A 25,815-nucleotide genomic window follows, 5' to 3' on the forward strand; every position below is an offset into this window, starting at 1 on the left:
TGATATAAGGGATCATTGTAACAAGTGGGGAATCAGAGTCCTCCAAACCTCCAACCCCTGCAGAGGCTCACAGCTCTGTCACATTCTTGACAGTCAGACAGGCTATGTCTTATATCAAACACAGCTTCTGGAACAACAAATGTCTTACCCCAGCAAACGACTCCCAAAACCTCACAGCCAGGTCTCGGCCTTGAATTTTCTGCCAGATCGCCACCTGTCTTCTCCCTCATGGATGTCCCAGCAAAGCCTGCAGGGACCTATGGCAGAGGCAGGTGGTCACATATCAACACTGTGTAACAATGTCATCGGGCCCATTTTATTGACGTGGGGAAAGAGAACAAGGCCAGGTCTCAGGCAACCGTCTCATGACATATGTGGGCTACGCCGGGAGCCTTGGAGAAGCACCCGAAATGGCCACCATTGTCCCTCCCACGTGAAGGCAAATTGTTGAAAGTCTTTAAGCTAAAGAAGAAATGATCCCAGGTGGAAACTCAGGTCGGCTCAAAGGAATGAAGAGAGCTAGAAATGGTAAACATGTGGGTGAACCTGAAAGACTATTCCCTCTAATTAAAAAATACGTATATTTATAAGATAACTGTGCCCAAATCAGTGATTATTAACTGAAGTCACAATACAACATCTACTCTCTCCTCCCTTTCCTACTTTCGCCGTCCATATACACAGTGTAAATCCACATATCTCCCAATTCTCTTTCAGACCTTTGTACAGACCTTCAATGAAGTCTACTAGTGTCCGTATTTTCACTCTCTCTCTCCGTAGTTTCACTAGCTTGTAGAGAGCACATCTTGCACACAATTTCTACGAATCTTAGGAAAAATAGTTCAGTGACTTTATGTTGCTCACCTCTCTGGATATAGTAATTCACACAGAGTCTCAGAAACTGGATGGGATCCATGCTTATCCTCATTCATCCTCAAATTAAATCTCATGTAAATATAGTGAATGCTAATAAATACTAGGGAACATCAAGGTCCAGGTGTAATCGGCAACAGTAGCCTCTGTTTCCAACTCAACTTGCCATAAAATGCTCTCCTTTATAATATTTTTAAGTCAATTTCCAGCCAAGGTGAATTTAAAAATATGTTCAAAATAAAATTCATAGGATCAGAAGGGGGTATGCTTAAATAGATAAATATTCTTTAATTTCAATTCTGTAAATGTTTTGAGCTCCTAGCTGGTATCCCTGATAATTGTTTTCCTGACATCAACACATCAAGAAGACTGAAAACAAAATAAACTTTCAGATTTGTCAACTTGCTTTTGAGTACATATATTATTAGAGGAGCTAAAGCGGTCACCATGGGGGAGCTTAGGCTCTGATCATTCCAGACCATCTTTTCCTCTGATCTCTGGGAATTTGTAAGAATAAATCACTTAATACCTGTACCTCTTGGTTTCTTTTTCTACAAAATGTGAGTTATGGCCTAGATCGGTATGTGTTAGATATTTGGGTTTCATGAAACAGTTACCTAAGTGGAGGTGGAACCAACTTGGAGCTGCCATTTCTTTTTTCAATAAGGACATAAAATAAACGAACACACACACTGCCATCTCTACGTGAAATATTTCATTGAAAAGAATATGATTTTAATAATGAAAAGGCAAATTACATGTCTTTTTGTTTTCCCATTTTCATCATGGACTGGTAAAAATTTCATGAATGTCTAAAATCATTCCACGGACCTGTGCTTAAACATTATGGAATTCTATGTTTCCTATTGTCCCTTTCAACTATAACATTCTATGATCTGTATTTTCATTCTGATACTTTATGTGAAGCAAATGTAATTGACATTACATAGCATATGTCAATTGCATGCTAAATTACTTAATTCAGTGTAATCAAAATATGCAAATACACTTTTTTTAAGGACAAGGGAAAATATCTTCTAAGGTTAGCTGTCGTACTTTGCCACATTTTAACACCCATTATACATAGTAAAGAACATTTCAAAGAGTTCCTGTGGGAGATGACAGTGTCATTTGGGTCTATTAAAGCATCGCTCTGGTTGCACACGCTAGAAAGAGAAGTTGCACTGTCGTAATACGAGTCTTTATCTTACAGACCAAGCGTCATGTTGCAAATTTGTAGTCTCATTTCCCTGAACAGCTCAGCACTGCGTTGTACTTCAGTTCCTCATTTCTACATTTTTCTGTCTCTACAGAGGCAGAAACACAGCCCTTGGAACTTTTTTTGTTCCTAAAGTTAAGAATTGCTGATAGAGTTAACTTTTTTTTCGACCATGTGTATCTTTGGAATGGCATTAACAAGTGAAGAATGTAATAAATTAGACGTCTCTTCATTTTAGAGAGAGATGGAAACATCGTTGATTTTCTTTCCTCAATTAAATATGTGCGAATCAAAAGAAAAAACTTTTTTCAAGTTAATACATGGTTCAGCAAAAGAAGAAACAAGCAAAGAAGCCAAAATCAGGTAAAAAATCATAACTTGTAAAATCTGCCTTATACTTTGAAAACCATTGTTGATGGATGTGTGTTCGCCCTTGTTTTTAAAATATCTGGTGAAAATATATTGCGTGTATTGTTACAAGTGAGAAAATAAGTCTATCAGGAATAAACAACCGTTAAGTCTAAAGTGTTTTCATGTTTTAAATAAAAGGGCAACAACGTTAACCACACAGAACTAGTACTAATTGTAAAACTTTGCAGTCACTGAGGAAAAACCAAATATATTTCACATATGCTATTCTAATATCCACAAACATAGTATTTAAATGAAATTCTTTAAGAAAACTGTTCTGTCGGGGTCGGGAGATGGGTGAAAAGGTGTGTTTAGGTGACTACCAATTCTAAACTTGGCAGTCAGAAGGAGCGATTCTAACTGCCATCCAAATTTTCCTGAAGCTAATACCTTTTCATTACAGAGCCAAGGAAAAAAGAAATCGGCTAAGTCTTCTCCTGCAGAAACCTGAGTTTCATGAAGAGACCCATTCCAGTAGACCGAGACGCTTTGCCAAAGAAACAAGGTGAATAACTTTTAACTATTTGGGGGGAGATATTGCTGATTCTATCATTAAAAATTTAAGAAAGAGGAAATTAGGGATTTCCATTTTATTGGAACTTATACAGTCATATAAGGTAGAGATCTCATTTCAAAAGACGAGGAATATTCCATAAAATGTAACCACTTTAATAGCTTGAATTACATACTCTTTAAAAAATTTCAAGGTGCTCTTTTAAAATTATAGACCTGACAATTCTAAATGATATATTTTACTCCTTATAAACTAATTAAATAGTCATTAAGAGTTTCACAATGTAATATTGTCACAGAGAAGAGCTGTTCTCTTTCCTCAGTAGTTTGAAAAAAATCGCCCTACATACAACAGCAAGTAAATCACAAAAAGGGGTGTTTGTTATTTTTAGTCATTTCTTTAATTCCAAGAGAAAATGGAGCAGCCTTATATACTTACAATATACAAATTCTTCCAAATATGAAATATGGCCAACAAAAGACCCAAGACAAATATATTCAACTCTACATTATCAATGTCGCTAAAATATGTTGTATTAAAAGTATTTTACATTTCTTATCCCTTTAAAGCTCCATTAAAGAAACTTCCTGTGTCTGTTAAAAAAAAAAAATAATGCTGTGTCTTGCGGTAAGAGTTTCAAGGAAATTGCAGTTAAAAAAAAAAGTTTGACTGAAAGATACTGCCAGTTTAGGTTCTTCTGTTTGCTGAGTTAAGAAAGATAATTCACCTGATGTTTTTTCTTTGTTATTAACCTAACACATGATTATTTTTTCCTTAGAAAACAGTCAAAGGCAAAATTGAAAAGAATGTTGACCAATGTTTTTGAAGTTTCCAATGTAAATACGACTTTCATTATATAATAATCAAAAGAGAAACCTTGTAAAAAATAACTGGAAAGAGCAGCATTATACCATATGTTAGAGCAGATTCAGAAACAGACTTTCTGCACACTGCATTGTAAAACATTTTGTTTCTTTAACAGAGTCTCCCTTGAAGAAGCAGTGATGTGGGCTGAATCATTTGACAAACTGCTTTCCCATAAAGGTTAGTGGCATTTTCCCCCTAATACTTTAGCCTTAATGGAAAATGATACAGAGTGTGCATGTAACTATACAACAGAGGTCGTCAAAAAAATTTAGTCTGAGTGGTAATTTACAGCAATCTGAGTTTCTGATCAACAGAATAGCTAAATAATAGAATAGCCAACTAATGGAAAATGTTTCTGAAATACTTCCATTTTATGAAGAATTACATTTTGTAGTTGAAATATTATTTCTTTGTGCTATGGTTAATAGTTTCAAATTTTTACTTTTTTAAAATTTTTGAATGAGACCCTCGGTTTTATTAAATCCCAGATTACCCGTGTTATTTGTGTTCTTAAGTGAGCTAACCCTTAAAGTAATTCGTTTGATAAACATTCAGGAAACCTTCGTGAAAATAGTTTTGTTTGGGTTTTTTTTTTTTTTTTTTTTTTATATAAATGTTTTACTCCTAAAATCAATCATCTATTTTTGAAGCAGAATTTTGTAGAAGAGTTGAGACTCAAGTGGGTATTTTAAAGTGGAGCTTTGTAGAAGAGTAGAGGGTGGGGACAAATATTGAATTCCCATTTGACTGTCCTACACTAGGGTAAGGCATGGGTTAGAGGACAGAATTTAGGGTCACTTTATGTCAGGCAGCAGGTGAGTGAGCTCCTTTTGTCCTTATTCAGCCCACGATTTCTCTTAGGTAGTAAAACTGACAAGTTGAACTAAGTAAGCAAGGGGCCAGGTAACCACAGGGTTCTTTGTCTTCCACACTGAATCAAGTAGAGTCTGCTCAAGAAGCAATACTGTATCATTACCAAATAGCCACACATTTCCTCAAGCCACAGCTTTTATCTGTATCCTGACGTTTTCCTGTTCCGTACCTCATTCTTTGAAACCAAAAGCCTTCCCCCAAGTCCCCAGACCATTCCAAGATGGTCAGCCAGACTGCTCTAACTACTGTTTACAGCATTGCTAGTGGGGTTCACAGCCTAAGGTGTTCACTGGAAGGAAAGGGCCAGTACCTGTAATTCAGCCTCAAGCCTATCCTCCATTTGATGAAACACCAACTATTCTTGTCTTTCCTCGTTAGCTGTATTTTTTCTGCTCCTTAATTAGCACTCTGTAAGGTTTTGGTGACCAGTTCATGCCCCCCTTGAATTTATTGACAAAAGAACCCTATTTCTGGGGAGTATCCCTGAAATTTTTCCCTCTTGCAATGAAAACAGATTCTGCCTCTGAATTGTACTATTGACTCAGAGAAGAAAAACACAGGTAGAGAAATCAAGGCTTAAACGTAGGCAAGGATGTCATCAATGAAAATGGAGGGTAATCGTAAGAAAGGGCATTTATGCTGAGAAAATATAACTGGTTACTCCTTCCTCCTTATTTTACCTGAATGCTCCATCACTCCCTATTTTAAAGGAGAGAAATATAAACAGTTTTCTTCAACTACTCACTTTTCTTCATTCCCGATATCCAATCATTACTTAAATACTATTAAAATTCTCACCTAATATACACATATGTCAAACTTATCCCATCCTCACTAATTCTGTATTTATCAGTTCCCAAGACTAATGACAACAAGTGGTGTAAAACTTTCCTCCATAATTCATGCCCCCAAATTTGCTTCCAACATTTTGGCACATCCCAGCCCTTCAGTTTTCTTTACCAGGCAGAGCAAGAGGAAAGGGGGAGTGGAGTTCATAATTTTGCAATTTAACTGTTTATTATAAGAAAGTAGATGTCTTGTCAGCTGTGGATCCCCAAATCCAGCATATCACCTGGTCAATATGAAGTGTTCAAACAATATATAACCCAATCGGTTGCTAGGAAAGAGTTAGCCCAGGTTCCTTTGAGATTTGAGTTTCGGGTCTCTTGTAAAACATAATGGTTGTATAATCTTAGTTAAGCTTCCTGACTAAGAAACTAGTAACTCTGAGTTTCCTCTACTATAAATGGAGATAACAAGGCCTTCAGCTCCAATGGAGACAGACCTCTGTCAGGATTGAATGAGATGACAAAGGAACCAATGACGGTTTGACATACGCCAACCTATAAGCTACTGCTCTTCTGAACAGTAATTGACCAATGATAAATTTAATCATCTTTTTTCTGTTTTCCAGTCCACTCTCAACTAGATAAACATCATTTACAGGGTTAGATTGCAATGGAAAGAAATATATAAGCTGGATTTATTTCTTACCTTCATAGGCATATAAATATGTCATCGTACTCTCACAACCCATTCAGAGAGAAGAAAGATTTTGCAAGGATAATTAGTCCCACAGAAAACCCTCCCCTGGCAGTCTGCAATTATTCTGCATTACAAGTAATCAGAACCAAACAGGAAAAAAGATGAATCTGTTCCTCTCCCTCTTTTCTCAACTAGTGGAAACATTAAAGCACTATAAAATAGCAGTAATTTGAATCAAGAGGGGGTAACAGGAATAACAAAAAAATCAACACTGACCCCCCTTGGGCGTTATTTTCAGTGCTCATTATCAAAGCAGTAATTAAATTGAATTCACAAAAAAATGTGTGACTAGTAGTCTTTTAATCAATCCTCAAAAAATCCAGTTATTTTCATTGAAAAGCATATTGTAATATTAAATTATGAAGCTTAAAATAATAAGCTAAAAATGTCTCTTGGTTGCAAGGGTTAAATTCAGCTCATTTCTACTGAGCTGACTTTAGGGAAAAAAATAAGGGAATGTCTTATACTTGAGTGTGTACACACATGTGTACACGTGTGTGCGCACACACACACACACTTCAAAAAGACCCTGCTCTAGCTATCAAGTTTTATAGAATATCCCTTTGGTTAAATGTATTTCTCAAATTCTGTACATCATGTCTATATAAAGGAAATGGAAATTGTATTAAGTTTAGTCAAATGAGAAATGAAATGATAAATGAAACCAAATAGAATAGAAATTGAGTATTCAGTTTGACAAAAATGGTTGATATTAAAACCACTGGAGACTGATTATTAGCAGCTTTAGAAATGGAGCTACAGAGAGATGGTCCTTACTCTAGATTTTAGGGGATTAATCAGTGTTCACCAGCTGGACATGGAGAAAACGAGACCATCCAGGCAGACAGCTAGCAGAGGCAGGGGCATTACCAATGCAATGTATTTAGGGAACTAAAATATAATCCGTTCTTGAGAAACAAAATTTGAAAAAGGGTGGCTTAGGGTGACAGACAACACACAGATGAGACTAAAACAGAAAGAGGTTTTGCTATACTCCAGAGAAACAAAAGAATCCACGGAGTGCTTTGATATTTCCACTATTTATTCAAATTTCATTCTTAAAAGGTAGTTTTACTCTTTAAAAACAAAAAAGAGCAGAAGGCAAAATCCAAGGAAATCTGAGCAAGGTATGGACTTTATATAATAATAATGTATCAACATTTAATAATGGGAGGGAACTGGACGTGAGGTATGTGGAAACTGTACTATCTTCATAACTTTTCTGTAAATCGAAATCTCTTCTAAATTCTTTTAAATGAGCTCAAACATGCTTAGTAAATTTTAACACAATGAAATCCCTCAATAATTTAATTGCTGTGCCTCATTTGTTTCTATGCAGATATTAGAATAAACTATTTCTGCCATCCCTGTTTATGGATAAATTTGTCCAAAATTGCAAAATGAATCATAAAAAGGTACAATTTCACCACATGCACATAAATCAATTTCTAAATGCTGTTAAATATAAACAAAAAGTATGAATAAATAAAAAACAACTATCGGACTATTATCTGTCATTCATAATATCAATATCAAATCTAGTTATTTGTGTGCTCACGGATTGGCTTTGTGAAAATAAATGTTATCAATGTGAAGGTGTCAAATTAATTAAATCCAATAAAATTATGTATATTTATATTATACTCACACATATATGTGTGTGTTTGTATACATGTGTACATGCTTCTGTGTAAGACATCTTTAAAGTAAAATAATGCTAATGAATAATGTAGCATTTTGAAGACAATTGGCTAAATGCTTTTAAAAAGCTATACAACTTGCAATGTATCATGTAGGCTTTAGAACATCATTAAAAGATATATAGATGTGCAACATTTCGACAGGCAGAAGAAAAGATAATTCCTGAGCAGAGAAAAAGGCATGAAAGGACTCGAGAAATGAGAGATTTGGGTACAACCTGGAAAAGCAGGCAGTTCACTTTTCCTGAGGCAAAGGGTAGTGAACAAACACACTGGAAAATCAAGTTGGGCCCAAACTTTGGAAGAGTTAGCAAGCTAACTGATGGACAGACAGGTAGGCGTCTCTGCATGCGATATGGACTACCCACAAGGCTGTTACAAATACCTAAGCTAACCTCAAGGTAAGGGCTGTTGGGGAAAGAAAATGGACGAAGTTGGAGACATTGAATGTGTGCGTATGTTGTAAGTGACATGGTGAAGAAAGAGGAAATGAATGAAAAGGAAGAGCCAAAGTTCCCTGGATTTTAGTCCATATTAAGAGGAAGATGACAATGGCTTTTATAAATGAGAAATAGGGGCAGAAGAACAAGATTAGTGAAAAGATAGCAGATTAGGATTTGAACTTATTTAATTGTTGGAAACTTTATCAGAAGGCTTGCAGGATTTTAGAGGCACATACCTAGAAAACAGTAGAGTATTAGATTACAGATAGAGCTTTTTCTAACCATCTCACATAGTTGATAATTGAAGATGTGAAAGAAAATGGCATTTCCTATGAAGGGAGTCTATTCATGAGAACATCTGACTATGACATCACTGTTTAATTTCCCATGCACCCTTTTTCTGAGTCATGGCAAATAATTCCAATATTTTTAACCTTTTTATGAATGACTATTTGTTTGATCTTTCTGTATCATGAGTTGTGGTTCCATTAAGCTTAATTCTGAGAAAAATTCACAATAAGTAAGAAAAAAGTAGAATATGTAAGACGTGCACCACCTCGTTGATTTAAAAATACGAACTGATTCTACTGTGGCAAATACTTAACACTGGCTTTGCTAAAGGCGGAAAGGAAACGTGTACCTCTCTTTTGGGGAAGGAAATGAGTACTTCTCCTTACACTTGCCCCGAGTCCCCTTTCAAGTTGCTCTTCCTGATTTTCAGTTACTAATTTTCTGCCAGACAATGGAGTCTGGGTTTCTGCAAAGCTAAATGACTGCATCAAGCTGAGCCATGCAAACACCCTAGACCTTACTCTATCAAAAGACTAAAAATAAGTCAAACCCAGCTTAAATTATAAGTGCATCGCACCGCACCACTAAATCATAATTGTCAAATTCACCGCAACATCCTGAGCCGGTCAAGAGTTGTGAGGCCCAAGATTACAAGGCAGACAATGCAACCTAGAATTGAGGCGGTGTTCCTGTACTTGGGGTTCCAGCTTCAGAGGGGCATGACTTTGGTTTCGTTTGGTTTCTGGGCGTCAGAAACCTCCTCCAGCAACCAGACTTTGAATTGAGAAACACGCAACTACAAGCGTTTCATATTCGTAGGACGCATTGAGCCAGTTTCTTCCACGGTTATTTTGAATCTCAGGTTCTATCAAGCCGTCTGGCAGCTGCGTTCACCATGGCGGCCTTCTAAAGGCCAGCTTACGTGTAGTAAGTGACTGCCCCTGGGGGACAAGTCGTTCTCTTGAGACATGACTCAAGGCAGCTGCCCAAAGTAAGAGAAACAGGAAGTAAAACGAATGTGCTGGGATAATCTTGCACAGCGCTGCATATTACTTTTTCAACAGCAATTTATTGCGACTTCTAAACAAAGGAACCGCTTTCTCATTCACCATTACCTCCTTTCTTGAATCAGTATCTATGCTGCCCTCTTGGAACCATATTATGCCAACACACTCTACTCACTTCCATGAACTCATCGTGAATACTTTCAGCACATGGCACTGTCCTCAGGAGGAGTGTCGTGACTTCATCTGGAATGTCTGTCTCAAGCTCAGGACTAACCATGGTGACAACGAGCTAGTATTGTGTGACAGTCCAGAGCATGATGGCCAGTACATAGCTCACACCCTCGCTTTGAAAATCAGTGAAGGACTATATTCCAAAAAATGTTTGTTATTTTCTGGAAGACGTCTCTTTGAATTCCATGCAAGTGGAACTTCCTGTGCGGCTCCAAACAGAGTACTTCCCCCTGCAAGCGTCCAGCCTCAGCCCCTGCACTCTGCATTGCTTCCCTTACCTGTTAATCCCCACATTTCTCAGTAGGAAGGACGCTGTTGTTTTCTGGTAGTTTAGTGGTAAAAGTTCTATAATTCTACCCAAAACAAACCCGGGTTCCAAACCCAGGGCTATTTTTTCCCAACTGTAAGATTTCAGGCAACTTAACTCTGAACCTCAACTTCTTTGTCTGTAGAAATGGGTATAACAGGACTTCCTCCTTAGGGCTGACGTGAAAATTAAATGGACCGCCCCAGTAAAAGGGACACACCAATGTGCCAAGACCTTGCAAACACTCGAAACCTCTAACTGTTGTAATTAGGATTGCATTTTCCGTATATAACACGGCCCTCAGGTTCATCCTGGGTGTTGCATACATTTTTTAAAGATAGATGAAGGAAGTTATTTTTAATAAGTCATGAATGATTTCAGTTGTCTGGCATATGGATGCTCCTTTTCAGGTGTCAGTACAAAACATTTTACTATAATTGAAATTTATTAATCGACAAAATAATGGTGCTATCCACCTAACCTTGTGATCATTATTAATTAACTCAATTTAGGAATAACTTGGTATTTAAACACTAATCAATCTGTGCCCGTACATGATATATGGATAGAATAAATTAAAATAAAAGTTTCCCCTTTACTAGGGTCAAAGTAACTTTGTCCCTAAACCCAATAAAACATAACTTTAGACACCTCTTTCCAAACCACTTCTGACCTGGAACTGACTGTTCTCCCATTGTAAGATATCAGGCATTTTATTTTGTCGGCTTTGTTTCAATTTCCATTTAAATAATAACAGAGGAACCAGCAGGAGCAAGTAAAAGTGCCTGTGACTATGGGTGACAAAGAGGCAGGAACTACATCATAAACACAGCAATAACCCCCAAAACTATATTTTTTAATATGATCAGAGTGCACATTTCCACATGACCATTTTTTTTCTCTTTTAAATTAGGGTTACCAGAAAATGTTCTCACAATCATGTTGTTGTCTTGCTTCCAATTGTTTCCTAGTATCTAGTCAAGGAATTCTCTTCAGAAATCTACTTTAGAGCAGCTGCTAAGCAAATAAGAGCAGAATTCTATTAAAAAAATACAAAAATGATATTAGTTCTGAAGATAATTATTAGAGGTAAATTAAAGGAACATAATTTTCTTTTTTAGAATTCAAGCCAGTAAAAAGTGGATGTTAATATGGGGAGGAAAAGGGCCAAGGTTTTAAAAACTTGAAAGAGGAAGGAAGCATGGGTGTTAAGCAGTGTTTGTTGGTTACACTAAAAATTTATCAAGAGGAAAGTTCTCAGTATCTTGGTTTTGTTTTGTTTTGTTTTGAAGTTCTGGCCAGAGGTTCAGGCATGACTGCATAATTGCCTAAAGTTTGGATCAAGCCAATTGGTCTACAGAAACAGCAGTTTCTGTTGTGGTTTTGCTTTCACAGACCTAAATATTGCCCACATTTCAAATTCACGTTTTGAAATCGGGATTGAAAGGTTTGTTTTGCCGTAGTTTCTTGTTTACTTCCACAATCATTATAGAAGGAGGAGGAGGGAGGAAAGAGAAAAAAAAAAGAGACAAAAGGGAAAACTAGCGATTATGCAACCAAGCCACCTTTCCAGTCACAGAAATATAATAGAAAAGGGAGCAGCTTTCAAGCCGTTGCTAATCTATGGCCGAATTAAAGGAATGTAATCTCAAATAATAAGAGTGAGTCCAACTGTCTCTTCTCAAGTTCAGGTAATAAGATACAAAGGGTGAAAGGAATTGTGGGAAAGAAAATCAAACAGGAACACACTAATGTCAATAATGTCATGAGTGTCGATGTGCTAAGAAACCCTGGTCACACTGGTGTGTCTGACTCCCCATTCACTTTGGCAGCGAATTCGGTTTAAACATATTAAAAGCAGAGATAGATCCTTCACTTTACTCTGAAGTATATACATTCTTAGGTATTTGTGGAAAATCTGTCAAAATACTTAAAAGAATCATGATCCATGCATATTTCCTTACTACCTTCTGAGAAAAGCACATAACATAGCCTAAGAAATAAATCTTGAAAATCCAACACTGTGGTAGAGACATAAGAAAAAGAATGGTTAAATATCACTCACATTGATCACTCTTGCTTTTTCTCTGAGATCAGAATCTGTTGACTCATTCAGGTCCTGCTCAGTACTAAGGCCTCCCAAGATGGTCGTGTTTGACCAGGAATTATCTCACCAGCATCTAACGACAGCGGACAAGTTAGCATTGCACGCCAGTCACACGACACCTTCTCAAATTCTTGTTGGGCCTGACCTTTGCGTGTTTTCCTGGTTTCTCCACAATCGTTCCCCTACTAACATGTGGTACTCAGGGTCAATTTACTAAGGAAGAGAAATACAGACTCTCTCCTCACTCCGGTGAAAATGCCAGTGGAAGGAGCAGTGGGACAGACGTGACTTTCACCATGGTGGTCATTGGAGCCACCCATACTCTTATACTTAGGGAATGTCTGTAGATTGTCACAGCAGTTCTGAGTACTGATTTCCTACACATTAATTTCCTGGTACTCTAATATAGTCAAAAGATTGCTCACAACATAAAAAAATAATAATAATAATACTTCATGACAAACAGGACAAGTTTTATATACAGGAGAAATAAATGGTGATATGTAAAGCATAATTTGAGGATTGTATTAGTTTCCTGTTGCTGCGGTAACAATTTGTAACAACTTTCATGAGGTAATACAACACAAATGTATAATGTTACCGTGTTGTGGAACAGAAGTGCAGTATGGGTCTCAGCAGAAATAAAACCAAGGTGCCAGCAGGCTGTCATCTTTTCCAGAGGGTCTAGGGGAGAATCCCTTTCATACGTATTTGGGTTTTTTGGCAGATTTGAGTTCTTTGAAGTTTTGGACCAAGATCTCCACTCTCTTGCTGGTTCTAAACTTGAGCGCCATTCCCACCTTCTAGAACTCATCCCATTCTTTGTCTCATGACCGTCTTCTTCCATCTTCAAGCTCAGCAACAGTCCTTCTCAGGTTGCATCTCTCCCACCCACTCTTCCGTCTTCCTCCCCCACTTTTAAGGACTCACGTGACGAGGCTGGGTCCACCTGGATAACCCAGGATATGCCTCCCCTTCTTGAGGTCCTTACCCGTGACCCCACCAGCCAAGTTCCTTTCCCCCCCATAAGGGAGTAGTCACACGTTCTGGGAATTAGGGCCTGGCCATCTTGGGAGGGCTTTCACTCTGCCTACCAGAGAAAGTGCTGCTTCCTGACAAAGATACACATCTACACGTTTCTGTTTGTTTGAAAAGAGAGACCTGGAGCAACTGAGCGTATATGAAACTCAGTTTCTTCATCTATGCACCTGGACGTCGTTGTAAATATGACATGTGGAAAGGGGTATATAAACAGTACTTAATCCCTCAAAACCTTTAAACACGTTATAAAGGCAAAACCCTTGAGATAGTGTCATAATTCTACGAATAGAGAGCGAGCCGTCTTTCTTCACTCTATAGCAAACTTTTTATATTAGAAATAATCACTGACCATGAGAAATAATTGTAGAGGGCAGTGAACATAGAAAATGAATATAAGTGAAAATAAGTTGAACAAACCCTGGAAACATAGATCTTATAAGGAGGGAATTCCAGGGTCCTGAGTCCGAGAAATATGGCCTTGAAGATGAGGGGTTCTCCAGGTAGAGAACTATAGAATAACCTCCCCCCACACACCCATGGCTGCAAGAGACCCAAAGTCAGGTCCAAAGTAGGGGACCCTCTTACTCAGTTTAAGTGTGATACCAGCCTCATTTCAACAGAGATGACACTCCCCTTTCATAGTTGTGAAGATCACAGCTAATTTCTATGTGGTCCCTCATGGATCCTGTGTGAGATGGGAGCTGTTATGATCCAGTAGAGAGAAGCCATAGCTACTCTGTTAATATTTCCAGTTACACTGTAGTATCAAGCAGTACATTTTCTCAGCATTAATATTTTGTAGTTAAAATAAACCACTCCTTTTCTTGGTAGATGGACTGGAGACTTTCACCCGATTTCTTAAAACCGAATTCAGTGAGGAAAACATTGAATTTTGGATAGCCTGCGAAGACTTCAAGAAAAGCAGAGACCCTCAGCAAATTATCCTTAAAGCAAAAGCAATATATGAGAAATTTATCCAGAGTGATGCTCCACAAGAGGTAAAGAGAATTGCAAAAATTTACACGTGTTTGCGAAACGTTTGAGAGTCTGCCTTTACCAAATGCATACCCCCATACATTTCACCAGAAAGGTAAGGATTTTATTGAAGCAGAACGGGGGTTTACAGATTTCTACAGACAAAAAAAATACATTGTAAGACAGCTGACACGGAAGTAATGGTATAATTGAAGTCACACCTCTGGGTTATTTTTATTCTAGACTAAGAGTGAACACAATTACTTGCAACATTTAGATTCAGTCAGTCATATTAATCACTTTAGCATAAGCAACCTCTCATAGAAACTAAAGATTTCGGTAAGTGGGGGAGGCAGGAGAAATGAAGAAATTTGTATTATGTATCATTTTCATGTTAGCTCATCTACCTACACAAAGTTTTAGTTGCCCTAAAATGATTATTCCTCCACCTTCAGATAGACTTAATTTTTTTTTCATAATAGAGAAATGAGGTAGATCTAATTGGGCAATGGTTCAAGTGAAAACATAACTGTGATTTTTCTTGGACTGCAAACTCAGTGTGAGATAATTATATGATGCAATTGCTCAAGTGGCTATAAAACCAGCAAATGTTACTGGACTGTCCTCAACTATGAAAAACTAGGGTTTCTACTACATGTTCCATACATAGTATTGCTTCAGTGAAGTATTTGGTAGTTTAGCACCGTTAAAGAATTCTGATCGACTGCAAATTAGTAGAGTCCATGAGGAAGCACTGTGAATAGCATTTCACATGAAATGATTATTGTTTTCCTCGTTTGAGTATGTTTCAATTTGTTCTGTGTTACCATGCATTATTCTGTTTTCCTCAAAGCCGACTTTATACACAGACAACAAAGGCAGCTCGTCCTATGGTGTTACCCACAAGGGAAAAGGAAAGACTCCTAGTTGGAAACTCACCAACATCAGAACCAAATATATCAGCAGTGCTTTGATATAAAGCATTAAAGGATTTTATATCTTGAACAGATATTCCTTTTCTGCACACATTTGGTTGTAAGGCAACATCATAATATAATGAAAAAGCACTGGGATAAAAGAAAAGCCCCACATCGATTTCCCAAATATGCCCCAAACTCACTGTTTGCCATCACTGAAAATTATTTAATTTCTATGAAGCTTGATTTCCACTTTGAAAATGGGTTGTACCTAATGGTCCCTATGATTCTTACCATGACGATAGTCCACGGTTCTAAGTTAGCTGAGCGTGGGAAGGCCCAGGAGCGTAGGGGAGAAGAACCAGGTGGAGTGCCACCCCGAGTGAACCATGGGACACCTGGACCCATAACAGGAACAGCATCCGGGCACCCAGGTGCGCTGTGCCAACTGCACACTGGATAGTCCTGTACTGTTTGTTTCTCAACGGTGTTTATTTCAACAGGTTAACCATAATCACACTTTTTTTTTTTTTTTTTTAAATTATCATCCAGGTAAACCTTGATTTTCACACCAAGGAAGTCATTACTAAGAGCCTCGCCCAGCCCACCCTCCACAGTTTTGATGCGGCACAAAGCAGAGTGTATCAGCTGATGGAACAAGACAGTTACACACGTTTCCTGAAATCTGACATCTATTTAGACTTGATAGAAGGAAGACCGCAGAGACCAACCAATCTTAGAAGACGATCCCGCTCATTTACTTACAATGAATTCCAGGATGTAAAGTCAGATGTCTCCATTTGGTTATAAAGAAAACTAATTTTGCTCATTTTGATGGCAAGCCTGTACATCTGCTTCTAAGACACAGCACATTTATGTTAACAAATGGGCTCATCTTTTAAAATAAAATGCATCATGGGAAAGGACTTTAAGAATGTAAATCAAAATTTTTATTCTAACAATACTGTGTCTGTCAATAGTTTCTGTTAAACATTCCATTTGACTTCATTCCATTCATAATGAGAAAAACTTATTGATTAATTAAATGGCAGTAGGGAAGTAATAATAATGTTTTATAAGATTGTAAAGTTCAGGTTAAGCTTTTTCAAAACTGGTGACAGTTTAACCAAATATCTATTTTGGATTTTTTTTCTAGATGTAAATAACATTAATGCTTAGATACATATTCAACAACACCTCCCATAACGATGAAGATTCTATCTGTGTAAGGAAAGTGTGGAAGTCATCCGGTTCTTACAGTGGGAGAGGATGGACATTTGTTCTTGGGTCACTAACCCTAGCTCAAAGAAAGCACTATGTGACTTCTAGTTACAAGCCAGCATCAGGAACTTTAGGGTGGGCACGTCCATCTTTACAGAACATCCAGGTGAGACACAACCTGGCTTGATAACTGAGAACGGGATCCACCTTTCTGCTCACTCCTGAGAGAGCCAGTTGTATGGAGCACTAGTCTGCTGGTCCCAGAAACATGACCAGATGACACATAGCTCCACATTGGGACTGAGTGGACCATTTTCTCACCTGGGAAGAGAACTTACTACTAAAATGGTGGGCAGTCAGTCATTGGAGTGATGACCAGAGGAGGTTTACTCCAGGAGTAAACAGCTTTTATTTGGGGGTCTTTAAGAACTGGGGTAGAAATTAGAAATAAGTGAACGGAAAGGAGCAAGGAGCCCGAGGCCCTAGAGATGAAAGCATCCGCTACAGTCAGAAAGTGTTCCCCCGTTGATCATGTTCTTATTCCAAATCTCATTGAACCTGTTTAACACATATTATTCAAATAAGATTATGCTAATAAGTATATGTGTCTCCAGTTTACGGAAATATTTAATTTTAGATGTGTATTGCATGGTCTGTGAATGTCTATATTTAAAGATTCCATACATTTGGCTTTGGGGAATTATATTTTAATCGAAATGTAAAATATGGTAACTATAGATCTGCTATACTAATAAATATTTTAATATTCTTCATCCATACAGTTAACGATTATTTGGAAACTAAATGTTCTCAGTGGTTATTGATTGTCTTTCCTGTTATCATATCAGACACAGACATTTTTTCTTGTTTTAGAAAGATATTGGGATAGAAAGTATTATTTGAGGCATTTTATCACTACTCTTCTTAATGCTAAATCAATTCCTTCTATGGTTGTGAATAAGAAAACAAGGTATCACGCATTTGAAATATCAACTAAGAAAGCGAATTTTAAAATTTCTTTGGCTGATCTGTATTGTCTTTTCCTGTGGCAGTCTCTTTGCAAAGAGCATGACTGCTTTATACACAGAGTTAGGACAATAAAGCTTTCTGAGCTCATCAGAAAAAGGATGGGCTGATTTTTTTACAACATTGTTCTAGGACCACAGCTATACAGCATTATGTAGCTCTTTCACTTGTAATACATTTCAGAAGTGTCCGATTTTGTTTAACTTAGGAAACATTCAATGAGACCCTTCCAGCAATACCAGGACTTCTTGATGAAGTCAGTGCCTCACTTCAAGGAGCTTGTATGTGTGGAGGAGAGAACGTGGCCAAATATAGAAAACAAACTAAACAATCGGAGAAGTGAACAAAACAAGTAAAAATGGGCAGACAGCCCTGAACACGGGCCGAAAGACAGCAGAAATACATAATCAAAGTCGTAACTCGTGGGCATCAGTGCCTGAGAGCCCTAAACCGATGTCTGATCCTCAGAAATTCATTTAAGTTCTAAGCACCCTTATCCTACACATTTCTTTTTTTTTTTTTTTTAAGATCAGGACTCAGGACCTCTGTTTTTCAATCTTCTTTAGAGTCTCTATACGTATTGATTCTAAGTAGATAACCTGATATTCTCCACAGCACCTCTTGACGGATGTCTACGCAAGGAAATGAGGCAAATAAGTAGGATTAATGAAACAACGTTTTAGACTAAAAATTAATATGGGCTATTGGTCTAAGAATAAGGAACACTTTTGTAGAAAAAATAGAAATACAGGGAAGAAACGAAATCACAGGAAATATAGTTTACATTTTTTCAGCCAGTCATATGAATCAAAACAAAATGTCTTTAAAGAGAGAGTTGGGTTGAATTAGATCATGTGAGTTGTCGTGAAGCCCACCGACAAAAGTCAGTATTATGAACATAATAGAAGCTCATAAAAGACTGTGGAATCATGTGGAAGCAAGAGGAAGAATTACGTGCAAAGCAGTGCAGTATTTTAGCAGAGAGTAAAGGCTTTCAGATGTGGGGTATTTTTATTTCAATCCTGGCTTTCTCACTTATCAAGTACAGTATGTTAGGAAAGTTATTGAAATATTCAGAACTTCAATTTTCCATTTGTAATATTTAATTAAAAATCTTTATGGCATTCTTAAGATGACTTAACTTAAAAAATATTTGTAAAGTGCCAAGTAGATGAATTATAGATTAATTGACTTTAGTGCATGGGTAAGACTATAAAAATAACTCCCTGTATTGAAGTATCATGTTTCGGTTATAATATAAACTTTCCCAATAATATTTGTTATTTGAGAATAATGAAATTTTCTTATATAAATATGGGAACAGCTATTGCTATCACCAAATATTTTATAATTTTACACTGCATAGAAAAGTAAATAATGTCATGTTAGCTAAATGAAAAACATTAGAACATTAGAGTCTTGAAAATTCTTTTAAAGAAAAGCTGAAAAAATTAAGAAATGTACACGTTTTAGTCACAGAAAATTCCTCAACACAGAGGCTTTGGAAGTAAATTTTTGATCGGAAAGTGAAAAGTAGATGTCAACAACACTGATCAATGAATAGCAACCAACAACAACAAGAAAAAAACAACCTGATATACACCTAAAAAACACCTGATAAACACCTAAAAAACACCCAAAACTATGAAGTAAATTCACTGAAAGATCAAGATACAACTCACAAAATTTTAGTTTTCAATACTATCCTTAAGACTACTGTGAAATATAATAAATACGTTCTCTAAATAAAATTACATGATCCTGAAGGAAACAACCTTGTCACTGAGCCCATTTACTTATTTTTTACTAACTTAGGGCATATTTTCTTCTCTATTTTTTGTTTATTTGTTTTGTTTTTTTTCTGCAGGTGTCTATTTTGCCAAGATTTTTAGATAAAAGAAGTTTTCAGGGGGTTATACATACACATATGTAGATAAATATCAATGGTTTGATCTTTGAGACAAATAATAATTTTAATTATGTGAAGTAATAGTGTCTTGAGATTATTCTAAAGTCTATAAACTCTCTCTTTATAGGTCTGTTCCCTTTAAACCTGGCTTACACACAAAACTATTCCTGGGTGTGAAAATAAACACCAATACTTGTTTTTTATTCCATGCATGACATTACATTCAAGAACACTTTAATATGAAAATTAAATCAGATGTTTAGATAAAGGAAGTAAAGTCCACGTAATATGATTTCAGAGTTTTGAAATAAGATACAGTGTGAATAAAATAAATGGAGCACGGGAAGCCCAGAGTTTTTCTCCCTCTTTGGTATACAAGACATCAGTACCTCCAGGCATCATAAGGTTACGGAAAATTTTAGGAGGCAGCTGAGATTTCGTGAACAGAAAATTCACAACCTGCAGTTTTATTTTCCTCAGAAATCACCAGCGATTAAAAAGCTACCCGAAGACACTCAGAGAAAACAAAAAATAGTCTATTATTGGTGGTAACTACATGCAAGACAATTATCGTTTTTGTTTCTAGGTATTTAACATGTTTTTTTGTTTCTTAATATTTGAATATGTTATTGCAAGTACACACCAGGGATTTTCAGATATTTACAGAGTCGGAATGTCTTTGTTTCAATGTGTCGCCCCAATTTGAAGCAGCCTGAAGAAAATGTCAAGTATGTCAGTATATAGTATGAAAAGCACCCCCAAACCCTGAAATATTAAGAGCTAATTGTTTCAGGCACTTTTTTTCTGCAGTATGCCAACATTTTAAACAGCGTTATTTCATTTTCATCCTGAGCAAAATATTTTAACGTTTTAATTTTTTTACCCGTTACTAAATTTTTATTTCATTATGTAATAGGGTTGATGACTTGGAAAGCTAGCTAAAGGCATCTTCACCCTCAACAATGTAGAAGAGACATTTTCTGCAACAGATTTTCCTAAGCAGATTCATTTTTACAATTTAATTTCTTTCAATGAGGTAAAGGTCAGCGTGAGGCTATAAGAAAGTTAATTTGCATGAGGTATGCACATGGAATGTGAAAATAATATAATATGAAATATTCATAATTCAAGCTTTAAAAACCAACCTGGAGGCAGCAAAAGCAATTATTACAGGAAATGGCCCAACACTTAACAACAAACTTTTTGTGATGCTCTCAACGAATACACTCTCATTCTGATGGACATGAAGAGACAGCCTGTAGGATAACAAACTCTAAGAATTTGCAACCCTTTGTATTGTCTCGTTCATACAGTCACTGGTTTTACCAGTGCTATGTGTGACTACCATCTACACAATGCTCTATGCACTTCTACTAGTATTTTTTTAAAGCATGGCAACCGACACACATTGCTTTCCTGGCTACGTCCCATGTTTATTTATTTGAACAGGACTGAAATTGCATTCTTACAACAGTGTGGCAGACATCGGCTGATCCGTTTATCTTAAAATCAAATTACTTGAAGAAGAGTGTCATAGAATTATAGTCTCGCCTATGATCACTCAACTGATTCCTACCCTCTTCCTTTCACATAAGAATAACTAATAATTTGCTACATTTCTTGATAAAGAAGTCTGATTTCCTTGAACCTTACTGAGCATATAAAAGAATTTCTTCAGATTCTATAAAGGAGCCTACAAACTATTAATTCAGAGACATGCTCCAATTTCTCTGCTGATCTGAATTGCCGTAATGCCTGAAAAAGCAGCGCATGGCATGTTGCCCAGCTGGTTACTTCCTGTAGCATTTGGCTCCTGGTATAAAAAATCTCGGATGCCTCTGCCTCTGGCAGCTCCCTCTTTCCTTCCATAGTCTACCCCATCTGCTAGGGTAACCCTGACCTACAATGTGGTTCCTAGTAGTTTGTTGGGCTTTGAAGTCTCTGCCTAGATGAAAAAAAGGGGGGTTGTGGGTATACTGAGTACTTGGAGCAGGAGACATGGTGATCTGAGCCCAGGAAAAGACAATCTTGTGGCTACTTCACAACCAGCCCTTGGCATCTGGAGAAGAGATTGCCCACGCTTCCTTCAGAAGAACAAAACTCAAGCTGTGACAAAGACAGCATCTTCTTGGATGATTTTAGTGAGCTTCTTTTCTGTGAGCTCAAAGTCGGGTTATGCCACTAAATGAAACCTGGGTTAAGTGCTTTTTTTCTACGATCTTCTTTCTTCAATAGAACGGAGATCTTACCTAGTGGTGGTTTGCTTCTATTTCAGTGTTTATGGTTATTTGAAGATTTTATCTTGTTCCTGGCTTTTCTTAGTCAGTATACTGAGAAGTTGAGCAGCACCTCGACAGCCACAGCTAAACAGAAGTTACTCTGAATGAGGAGTTCTTTCCCAATTTGTTTATTTACACTCCTCTGGTATATCCTGGCGGAGTTCTAACATAGCACGGCAACAGTGCCAGTTAAGCAAATGTATGTATTTGTGTCCTTTTGGTTTTTCTACACCATTTTCTTTTCTAATAATCCTAAACAACTGAATCCATAACTACATTTATTGAGTGTATATGTGTTAAGCATAGTATCCGATCACTGCCTCGTACCAGGGTTTTGACTCTGACAAATAATCTCTTTGTGCCTGTTTTATAACAATAAAAAAGGGTAACAATAACGTTACCTCTCTCACACAGTTTCTAGAGCATTAAATGAACGACTGTATCAGGAGACTCTAGATGACTGCCAGGCAGAGAATCAGCACTCAATACATGTTAGCTCTTATTCCATGAAACAGGGCAATTTCCCAAGGGCTAACCCACAGGTAGAAAGGAACTGTGAATCCTCGTCCTCTAATCCTATTCCTAGAAGGAGAGGGCAGTGAGAAAACAGTAACAATGATTAAATGAGGATTTTCCTTAACTTTGCCCGTGTGTGTGTGTGTAACCTTCTTTGGCATTTTCAGGTATGAAATATTTATTGAACAACCATGATATATCATAAACATATGAGAAGTGCTGGGATACTTGAACTGATGACAAATTACACATGATTGACGACCCCTGTTTAAAATGTTGCACCCCAAATTGATCAAATACATCAGATAATTTCAGATCAGTGCCAAGTTCAATGGAACCATTGATCTGAGTGTATACTTTGAGTCAGACAGAGGCAGCCATAGATTTTGGGGGCTATTTATTCAATGTTAGGTCATTTATCCCACAGAGAATTTCTTTGTGCAATGATGTTTTCAGAGAGCTCTGTTTCATTTTTCACAGAGTTACTGTGAAGTAGTACTACAAAGATATTAAAAGTGCACTCTAAGCTTCTTGAAAAAAGCACACTTTGCAAATTCAAAAGATTACAATTAACTAAAGGCATTTTAATGATCTTATTTATAAAACCACCCTTACCCAAATATATTGCCAACGTGTCCAGTTTAAGAACAGACTTAATTTTTAGTTATTTCATCCAATATTTTTCCCCATCTTTTAAAATGTCAGGCAATGATTAGTGCTAGAAATGAATATTAAATGACCTTTTATAGGCATCATTTTAACCTTCTTTTCAACAGGCATCATACTCAGAGTTGATTATGGTTTCATAATTTCAAGCGGTATAGTAAATTAAAATACAACCATATATTTGATCTTAACTTTAATACTCACATTTAAAATTCTCGAGACAGATGTCAGACTGAAGTATTGTTAATCGAATCACTGTATTATTGTTTTAGCACCAATTTCTATATGCCTCTAAAAGAGACAACTGTTATATTGAAATTCTAATTTCCAGTTGCCTGCTGCCATATTTAATAATCTAGGAAGCAAACCCCTTGAGTCAGGATGCAATTAGAGAAGAGAAAAAAAAAACCACAGTACAAATGAAAAATAGATGCACACCTTTTCAAAAATCCAGTGAAATCTGACTACAATTTGATTTGGAAAAAACATTGGTAAAACCCTTGCTTTTCATATCAGACATATACATACACACCCATCTGTCTTTAGCTTGAAGCAGAATAGTGAAATGTCAATTACAAGCTACTACTGGTGTTATGGAGTGAATCTACACCAGAAAGCAGTTGACATTTCTAGAAACATCTACTGTAATTGTGACTTGGAGACTGATACATAGTAAAAACTATTTTATAAGTAGCGTGCATGGCACTAAGTATGTGAACTTCTGAACGACTCTTTAATGTCCATTACAATTACTAACATTTTAAATAATTCTATGACCCCTGTAAACAAAAAGACAGGCATGAACTGAAGAAGCAAATATCTTTTGTGTAAAGGCCTGTCTTCCCTGGCCTTTTTGAACATTATCCATTTTTATCTTGTGACCAAAATGTTGTCTTGCCCACTGTTTCCCCTTCTCTACGGTTTTGCTTTCCATGGTTTCAGTTACCTGCCCTCAACTACAGTCCGGAAATCTGAATGCATGGGATATGTTTAGAAATAAAAAATATTTTCTGAAGTGCTTTTTTAAAAATGTGGTGAAGACAGACGGTTCAGGAGAGGGTATGCTGCTTTGAATTTCAGTATTTCGTTTGTAAACTGAGAGTTTAGAACTAAGATTTTCCCAGTGATATAGTTCATTAGTAGTCTATTTAACACAAAATATACATAGTTCTATTCAAATATATACTATATTTGTACTATGTCAGCAGAACTACATACATGTTGCACTGAACTATTGGTAACTGAGTAAAAATGAACCACATCCAGACTGAGGGGATAGAGGTATCACAGGATGTATATATTGAAATGCTTATGTATTTGTTTATAAAGTATCTCACTTATAGATTTTATATATGGTATATACTTATGTGCTTATATGTATTGAACTGTTTAAGTAGCAGTATCTAGATTTTTTTTAATGTGGGTTGCATTCATCTCATTTATCCTTCATTGTTTTTTGAAAGTCATGAGTCAAAATAAACTAATAGATTTATGCCTAGACCAGATGGACTGGAAGAAATCAGTGACAGACAGATTGGACGGAGCAGATAAGGAGAACCGTTTACAGAATAATGACTCAAACTGCTATTTCCATACAAATGAATCCACGTAATGAAGAGAGTGTGAAAGCTTTTTGTACTAGTTATGACTGACCTAATGACCTATCGGGCTCACAGTCCCAACCCGAGTTCAGCTGTAACAGTCAGGCAGGGTGGCGACCTCAGAGCAGTGAATTATCAACTGTGCATCAGATTACTCTTGCATTCCAGCCGACACTGACTCTGGTCCATCGTTACTTTTACTTGGTTTCTCTGCTTTGCACTCTAGTTCTTTAGTGACAAGTACAGCGCTGCACCTGTAAGTATCATGGCATTTGAATTCCCTTCCTGGAGCAATGGGCACGTGTCATGGTTATGAGCTTTGAAACTGGAATGTACGGAAGCTGACCTCAAACCTCTGTCCTCGCACTTCATTGCCGTGTGAATTGGCCCAAGTTGCAAATTACTTTTTACTCCTAAGTTTTCTCATCTGTGAAATGAAAATAATTATTCCCATTTCATGTTAATTGTTTGGGGGATTAAATGAGGTAAGACATTTATCCAATTAATATTTGTTTAATATCCACTATGTTCAAAACTCATAGCCCTTCCTGAGTACAGGCAAGTTCTTTCGTTTTGTCATCGAGAATATTATTTTGATCGTGTGGCCTACTCAACATCTCCTGATTTTTGCCTTTGTGATGTACTGCTGGAATTTTTTCCTGCCTTATCTCAACCCTACTCCCTAACTCGTGAAAACTGGGCAGTGTTCGGCACATACTCCGTACTTTCTATTCTCCAAATCGTGGTGTATATTATTCTTTGAGACTCCCCATCTCTTTTCTTTTGCAGAAATACTAGACATTTCTCAATGTATAGTGATCTCCCCCTTTTCATACTTCAACTCCTGACTGTTAGAAATGCTCTAAATTCTAAAAATGCATTGATCACATTCTGATGTAATTATTCTCTGTACATATTTACAGTTTTTTGTGACATCCTGTCACCCTCCCTAGAGAAATGGCTCATTGAAGAGTCTTTTTTCTTCTAGTTTGAAAGCATGTTGTAAATGCAATCCTTCTTTTTGTGTTTGTTGGGTATACAAACATTTATCCATGTTTGTAACCAACACAGGGTCTCATACATAGTAGAAATCGAAAACGTTTTATGAATGAATGAATGAATGAATGAATAAGCTGAAAGTAGAAATTCACTTTTTCAAGACTTTACACTGAAAACTATTTCAAATATCCACATGTAGCTTAACTACAAGTACTTTCAGGTGATGAGGGTTGAAATGGGATTCGAAGTCAGATTCAAACTCAAATTCAGAGTTTTT

At 36.8% G+C, this 25,815-nt stretch overlaps 1 protein-coding gene across 1 annotated transcript; it reads left to right on the forward strand.

The window, feature by feature from the left end:
• Positions 1-2,161: 2,161 nt before the first annotated feature.
• RGS18 (regulator of G protein signaling 18) lies at positions 2,162-17,315 on the forward strand. The gene is made up of 5 exons (XM_019745103.2): positions 2,162-2,455; positions 2,907-3,008; positions 4,000-4,061; positions 14,261-14,427; positions 15,874-17,315. Exons 1-5 carry the CDS (start codon positions 2,337-2,339, stop codon positions 16,129-16,131), a joined length of 708 nt encoding a protein of 235 aa, XP_019600662.1. The 5' UTR covers positions 2,162-2,336; the 3' UTR covers positions 16,132-17,315.
• Positions 17,316-25,815: the final 8,500 nt, after the last annotated feature.

Source organism: Rhinolophus sinicus, linkage group LG12 (assembly GCF_036562045.2).
Source record: "Rhinolophus sinicus isolate RSC01 linkage group LG12, ASM3656204v1, whole genome shotgun sequence".
Lineage (NCBI taxonomy): Eukaryota > Metazoa > Chordata > Mammalia > Chiroptera > Rhinolophidae > Rhinolophus > Rhinolophus sinicus.